Here is an 8275-nt window from a genome sequence, read left to right on the forward strand (position 1 = left end):
ACAGAAAAATAGCTCTGAAAGACTTAAATTTAATTGATAGTGTAAACTAAATTGAAAAATAACAAAGACTAGATGCCTTTATATAGGCTAGGCACCTCCTAAATTAACAAGAAAAAGGAAAACCAAACATAATTGGAAAATGAAATCAAATCCTAATAGGAAAAGTAAAACCAATCCTAATAGGAAAGGAAAAACTCAATCCTTATTGAAAAAGGAAAACTAAAACACACATACATAATTAAAATAACAATTTTTTCAAATTTCTCCTGCATCACTTATTCATGGAAACGATTATGTTCGTGTACTTGGCTTCCTCAACCTCCAAGTATTCTTCAATGTTGTTGGAAAACATGTCAAACAAATCATCCATGATATCTTCTCCAAAATAACTTGCCAGAATTGGCTCTGCAACCACCCTTATGCCTATTGCCACATACTTTCCTCTACTGGGTTTATCAGACCCAAAGCTTTTGTTACTGTCATCCATGTTAGAATCCCAGTCCACTTCAACTGTTTCCAATCGTTGAATGTTGAAGGATCCTTCTGTTTGAATCACATCCCTAACTTCTTCTGCAGTAGGTGCATAAAATGGCAGATTGAACCTGTCTAATTTTGCCTCTTCAACTTTTCCCTGGATAGGATTAATAGATAATGGTAAGGACCTTATGATAACCCCTAGATAGAAGCGAGCACACTAGTGCATGCTAAGGGTGACAATTCGTGCTTGTCTGTCGAGTTCTGTTACATCATTACTTATCTCAAAAGTTTAAGATGATTGAAAAAGAAGAATTTAATCATTTAATCAATACTTTAACAGCCCCTCACGTGTGGGCTTACATTTATTTTAATAGGTGAGGAATCATTGTTCAAAATAATCTTTGATTCTGATATTATGTTAAATCACTACTTATCCCAAAATTTTAAGCTCTTAGGAAAATAAATAAATTTAAGGGTTAAATACTCTTTTGCCCCCTAGGGTTTGAAGATTTTATTTTTTCTTTCTTAGGGTTTCATTTTTATCACAAGAGGTACATGTGGTTTCATAAAGACCAAGCTAGTACATCCATTAAAATTCTGTCCAAAACTTAACAGAACGCCATGTCAGCACCAATCAGATGTCACCACATGTCGATATATATATATATATATATATATATATATCATTCATAACTTATCCATTTAATTAGACAAGTCAGAACTTTTAACTAAAATCTGATAATTTCGTGTTGAGTTCATGTAAAAACTAAGAGAAATAAAGAAAAAGAATATCGTGTACCTCTAGGACCATGTCATTTAGGGTGATTCCTAATAACTCCCAGATGGTGAAGCTCTGATTGCTAGAAGAATCAGCTTTTCTGTTACTGCCCATGCCTTGAAAGGTAAGGACCATGTGACCACCGGGGACCATCTCTTGCGCACGTGATCTCAGAAATGATGTGAAATCCCTCTTGAAAAGATCCAAATACGCTTTACGCACTCCATGGGGGCTTGTCTTTGCGATGTGAATATTCCCTTTGTTTAATGGAACTCCTGATTCTCCGACAAGGTCAGGGATCTGTAAATGTAAAATTATTAATTAAATAATTAAATTAATATATTATTATCGATTTAAGTTTTTAAAATAAATGATGATTTAATGCGGTATCAGAAAAAGTTCTAAATTTTAACCTTAAATGTTATTTACCTCGTATTTCATTTCGTGTTGTTTGGTATGGATATAAATTTTTAAAAATCTAGTTTATAAATTTGTCACGTATTTCTCAGCATTTAACAAGTACCAAGGTACGTTGGTGATAATTTTAGTTCTCATTTCGTGTTATTTGATTTTTTTAGATAAATGGTAATTTAACCATAAATATTTACATGAAAGCATCGCATTAAATACTCATTGTCAATTGAGTAATGCAAAATTGTTTTACTTTTTTTTTTTTTCTCTAAGCAAATAAGATTATGGTACAAGGAATAAAAAAAAAAAAATCGAAAACTGGTTGGACTCCCTAACAACAAACCCAAAACATCAATACAATGCAAAAAATACAAACAAATAGGAAATAGGCTAAAAAATGGTCCGGTCCTCTAGATCTTGGTTAACAAACCAATAAATTACACCATTAAAGAGGTGTTTGAAGCAAGTCAAAGAGCTGACTATCTCTGAAATAATAACACTCTCCAAAAGAAGGCTGTTGAAGAAGAGGCACTGAAATCATTTCGTTGGAAAAACAAAATTATAAGTAACCTATTCTCTTTTTCCTCAACAAATTATAAAGTAATTGGACTAGGATTTGTGATCAACCTTTTGAAAGGAGAAATCAACCATACGCATCTCAATTATCACCTAAAATGAACTGTCCCAAAAATGATAACTTTTTTTTTTTTTTTTGGTTCAATGCAGGGAAGAGAAAGGAATTATAAAAAAGTAAAAAACAAAATGCCACATAGCCTTCCTAAGAACCGTTAGAAATGAGTCAAATAAGTTGCTCGGCCCATTGGCCCATCAAATGATCCAATACCGAGATGGTTTTAAAAGGCAAAGTTTCCCAAAGATGATACTTAAAAGATATATATTTTATGTACTTCTAATATCTTCGACCCAGCAAACAAAAAAAAAAAAGATGATGAAGGAAAAAACTGTTAACCTGGGAACGCCAATGAAGACAGTAAGAAGAATGAACAAAATGAAGAAAATGATTAGGAAAGAGCCTCCCGTAGAAGTTCCCAGGCATTCCTGCTATGAAACAAGGCCCAAACTCACTTCCCTTATCTTTCTTTAGTTTCTCATAGAAACTTGGCAATGACCTGAAAATGGTATTGAAATCATTTCCTGGAAGATCATTAAGGAAAACTTGGAACATGGGTGCCTTTCGATTGAATCCTTGCGATGTTGCATGGATTGTGTCGATCATCTCCCAAATCAGCAACAGTGTGTTGGGGCCAGATGAACATCCAAAATCTGCCACATTTAGACACTCAGCGGAGCTGCTTAGATACACCTTTGCTATGCTCTCTTCTAATATTGGCTTTGCCTTGAGCATTGCCTCTTTCTGGAACACATTGAAAATAAGGAAACAAATGATTAAAAACATTGAAAATAAATTGGTGTATGCAAGCGAGAGAAAAAGAGAAAGAGAGAAAGAGAGAAGGACTTGAATGAGTGAGTTGTTCGCATAGCTAGTTTCTCCCTCTCCTCCATTCATGCACAGAATTTGATCTACTTCCATGGCCTCTCTGTGTGGATTCTCTATGATCAATCCTGTGAAAGATTTTGTGAAGCTCTGTTTGGTTAACTTAACCAAAAACAGAGTAGTTTATTTGTATATATAGCCAAAGTGCGTAGTCTTTTACATGAAACATGTTAATTGAGACTATTATAACAGTTTTCAACACTGTCGGCTGTGTGCTCTTCGGGACTGTGCGCTCTTCAGGGCCTTAGGGTTTTCTCCCTTTATTCTTGTTTGTTAATGAGTTGTCTCCCATTAATTTTTTTTACCCAAGATTATCTCATTGTCTTCTTTTTTTTACCGAGTTGTCTCCCGTTAATTGTTTTTACCTAAAGTTGGCTCATTGCCTTCTTGTATTTTACCGGGTTGTCTCCCGTTAATTGTTTTTATCCTAGGTTTTCTCATTGTTTCCAATAACGCTCCTTGTTTTTACTGGGTTGTCTCCCGTTACTTATTTTTACCCAAGGTTGTCACATTGTCTTCTTGTTTTTTACCGAGTTGTCTACCATTAATTGTTTTTACCCAATGTTATCTCCTTGTCTTCTTGTTTTTTATTGGGTTTTCTCCCGTTAATTTTTTTGCCCAAGGTTGTCTCATTGTCTTCTTGTTTTTTATTGGGCTGTCACCCGTTAATTGTTTTTACCCAAGGTTTTCTGTCTCTGAGAATCTTCTTGTTTTTACCCAGGGTTTTATCCATGTCCTTTCTAACAAAGAGTAATTGTCAAAGGGGTCCCTAGGGATCGAGGGCACTCCAATGCTTAAATTAGCATTACTCTTTATTTAAATCAAATTTGTTATTAAAAGACAATCGCATAATAAAAAGCACAAATAAATTCCAACGATGGTACCCGAGTGTGTTAATGATAGCTGTCGAATCTTCTTGTTTTTACCCAGAGTTTTCTCTATGTCATTTCTAACAAAGAGTAATTGTCAAAGGGGTCCCTGGGGATCGAGGGCACTCCAATGCTTAAATTAGCATTACTCTTTATTTAAATCAAATTTGTTATTAAAAGACAATCGCATAATAAAAAGCACAAATAAATTCCAATGATGGTACCCGAGTGTGCTAATGATAGCTGTCGAATCTTCTTATTTTTGCCCAAGGTTTTCTCATTGTCTCCGAGAATCTTCTTATTTTTGCCCAAGATTTTCTCCACGTCCCGAGTATGATACTAATAGCACCCTACCAAATTTTTTATTTTTCCCAAGATTTTCTCCTTTTCTCCGAAGTTGAGTCATTTCCTTCTCTCTTTTCTATCTTCTTTTCTTTTCTTTCCTTTTTTCTTTCTTTCGTTTCATGGCGTCATGAGTCCCATCTTCCACCTTTCAACCTTTTTTGTTTTTTTCTTTGAATGCGTGCCCACCACCATGACTATTTTTTATTTATTATTATTTTTATGAGAAAAAGTTAGTCATTCGTATATACAGCACCAATCTGGTAGAACAATTTTTGATACGATGTGGGTTGTGTGCTCTTCGGGGCCTTGTAGATTTACAATACGTCATTGTCGTGCACTCTGAGACAAGAAGGTCTGATGACGTATGTGTTATGAATACTCCGATGCCAAAGTCAGTCAGTTTTTAAGAGAAATATCGTGCTTCGGCGCATAATAATTCAATATACTCAAATGGACTAATTGAGTCCTAATCTGTAATTTATGATATGAGAGAATATGTAGATGAGAGAATGTATTTTTGTACATTGTGTAGGGGTTGAGGTAGACTTGAATTGGATCTTATTATTGGAGTTGAATTGGGATTTTTGGAGCTTGACTTGGAATTTGGCTTCTATTCCCCAGCAGACTTGGAATAGAACTCTTATATAATTGGAATATATCTTCTATTAATTAATTAAATAATCCTTGTTTATTTAATTAATATTTTCATAGGCCTACTCTTGGCCATTGGGTCTGAATTTGGTGGGCTTGTAGTGCGAATTTATTCCCAACAGTGACAAATCCTACGTGACAGCATTATTCTTTTGAGTAATGCTAGAGATCATCTTTTTATTCTTCTAAAGCTATTGTGGCTTTCAAAATCACCATTGGATCAAAATTCATGTATGATTCATTTAAAATTTAATAGTAATTTTAAAAGCCACATCAGCTTTAGGAGGATAAAAAGATGATCCATAGCATTACTTTATTCTTTTAGGGCTCGTTTGGCTCTCAGATAATCAGATTGAGTATTCCGTTAGAAAAAGAAATAGCTATTACCAGGAACAAAGAAAAATAGAATGAAATAGTTATTCATATTCCTTAATTTGGTAACAACATATGTATTCTAATTAAAATTAGGGTTAAATACTAAATACCCCTGGGGTTTAGTTGCTTTATTTTTTCCTCCCTAGGGTTTGATTTTTATCACAGGAGGTTCCTGTGGTTTTGATAATAGACCGAATTAGTCATTTGTCAATTGACTGTTAGTTGACTTAACGGAAGTCCACGTGAACCAATCAAATGTTGACACGTGGCACTTGCTTAATTTTTTTTATTATTTTTTTTAATTAAAAAAAATGTATTTTTTTTTTTTAAAAAAAAAAAAGAAAGAAAAAAGAAAAAAAAATTGGGGGTGGCTCGGGTACTGGGGGTGGCCGAGCGCCCGAGCCACCCTCAAATGGCCAAGGGAGCCACCCCCAATTTTATTTTATTTTTTTTATTTTTTTTTAAAAAAGAAGTTAAGTAAGTGCCACATGTTAACATTTGATTGGTTCACATGAATCAACTAATGGTCAACTCACAGAAAGACTAATTTGGTCTATTATCAAAACTATATGGACCTTCTATGATAAAGATCAAACCCTAAAAAGAAAAAAAATAAAACAACTAAACCCAGGAGTATTTAGTATTTAACCTTTAAAATTAAACTAAAATTACTAAAAATCCCATAATTTTTAAAAGAAAAAAAAAGGTGGGAAAATCAAGAATTGCAAGAGTGGGGAACAACCCCATCAAATTGGAAATCATTCAATCAAATTAACCGGATCTGGCCGACAACCTTTGTATAATTGAAAATAATTCAATCAAACTAATCGGATGGTAATTGGTTGTTTGAAATTCTCCACCCAAACTTATCCATGAACCTAATTGAAATTCTCAACTCAAACGACATGGCATTCTAATTGAAAATAATTCAATCAAACTAATCGGATGGTAATTGGTTGTTTGAAATTCTCAACCCAAACTTATCCATGAACCTGGGGCCTTCTACTCCAGCCTTCACGTGGGAGGGCAGCAAGCCGTACCCTACGCCTACTTTTGCTTGCAGTGCTTTTCATGTGAAGCCTCTTTCCTTTCTCTCCTTTAATTTGTTTCCTTTCTCTCCTTTGTCTTCTTTCTCTCCTTTCTCTTGTACTTCTGTCTCTCTCCTTCACACGCCTCTCTCTCTCTCTCTCTCTCTCTCTCTCACACACACACGTTGCACTCACACCTAACGGAGCCAAAATTTTAGTTGAGAGGGTCAAGGTTAAAACATAAAGTTGAACAAAAGTTGATTAATTTTTTTTAAAAAAATATAGTAACAAAATAAATAAATAATTAAACAAAATTTAATTATTGTTTAAAATATATAAATGTAACTTACATATATATTTTCTGTCACGCCTATTGTTAGAACATATGAAATATATGGAAAATATAATTTATTCTAACATTTATATATTTTAAATGTTAGTATATATTTTAAATTTATATTCTAACATTTATAAATTTAACTTACGTATATATTTTAAATTTCCATATATTCTAACATTTAATATTAATTTATTTAGTTGTTCTCCACTAATCTTTATATTTTAAAATCATTACATGATTTATTCATTGTTTATAGTCTTGAATATAACATTATCAATATGTGCCATCACACAATTTTAATGGTAAATTTTACAACTAGCAGAATCAATGATAATATCACTCATAAATAAATCAATAGATATACAATATCCCTTTTCATCTCTATCATCTTCTCAACAAGCTTTCCAATCCATGAGTATTGTAAATTCTTTCATAGATATGCAAATGCAAAATAATAATAATAATAAAGTTAAAGTTTCATAAAAAATCAATAGTTATTGAATTTACATTGAATTTGTGATAATGTTAATTTTATATTTATAGATGAAATTACTTTATTCATTTATTCTCTTTATTTTTTGTATCTATCATATATAACTTTTATCTCACAAAGTAAAAATAAAATTTTGAGAATCGTTTTCCGCTAGCTGCTGCCGCCGGTAAAGTTGATGCCCTTCTTGAGAGTAGTTGAGGGTGGGCATTCAGAATATCCATAAAAAATCTATTGGGGCAAGAGAAATTTTTGGGGGTTGAGAGGGGACATATGCCCCCTCTCGACCCCCTGTGTGGCACCAAGCATGTACCGCTTGGCTTTGGCTTTCACGTGAACAAGTTCCCTAAAAAGCACACTACCTAATTGTACGTATCATAATTATTAAACCTCTTGTCTTTTCCTTTTCCCCTTTCACGTCAACTCGGATTGTTAGCTGAAAGGACCCCCACTTCCAGTTTGTTTTTTTTGTGGTTCTTCTGATTTGTAATGTACTTACAAAAATAAATAAATAAATCTCTTGCCTTTTCTTTTTCTTGGTTTAATCAAATAAATTTAAGAACCCTAATTTAGACTTTCTAAGAGCATTAGCAGTGGATTCTTTATAGCTTATTCTCTTTTTTATATTTAAGAAAAATATCAAAAAAAATTACAAAAAAATACTCATATTAAAAGCTCCAAATTTAATCAACATTAAAGGGCTTAAACCGTTAAACGTTCTGGGTTTCAAAATATCCACAAGAAACAAAGTAGGTGTGAGATATGGCAGCACGTGAAGGGGTTAACAAAAAATTCTTTCTTTTCAACTACAAGACAACACGGCTACCAAGGCAAAAATACTAAAATTTTGACTCACACCGGCCTCGTTTGCCAACAGGCCAGGAATGACACTGTAGCTGGAACGATACTGTTCTAGCTACAGTGCCATCTTTTAAAAAATAATATATATATATTTTAAAAGCAAAATATTAAAAAACTTCTTAAAAAAAAAAAAA

The 8275-nt window shown here is 33.1% G+C and overlaps 1 protein-coding gene across 1 annotated transcript; it reads right to left on the reverse strand.

Moving 5' to 3' along the window:
• On the reverse strand, positions 1-3400 carry LOC132165244 (probable jasmonic acid carboxyl methyltransferase 2). The gene is made up of 4 exons (XM_059575730.1): positions 3144-3400; positions 2637-3041; positions 1277-1555; positions 1-631 (listed from the first exon to the last, which is right to left on the reverse strand). The coding sequence occupies exons 1-4, from the start codon at positions 3216-3218 to the stop codon at positions 272-274; spliced, it is 1119 nt and encodes a 372-aa protein (XP_059431713.1). The 5' UTR covers positions 3219-3400; the 3' UTR covers positions 1-271.
• Positions 3401-8275: the final 4875 nt, after the last annotated feature.

Source organism: Corylus avellana, chromosome ca1 (assembly GCF_901000735.1).
Source record: "Corylus avellana chromosome ca1, CavTom2PMs-1.0".
Lineage (NCBI taxonomy): Eukaryota > Viridiplantae > Streptophyta > Magnoliopsida > Fagales > Betulaceae > Corylus > Corylus avellana.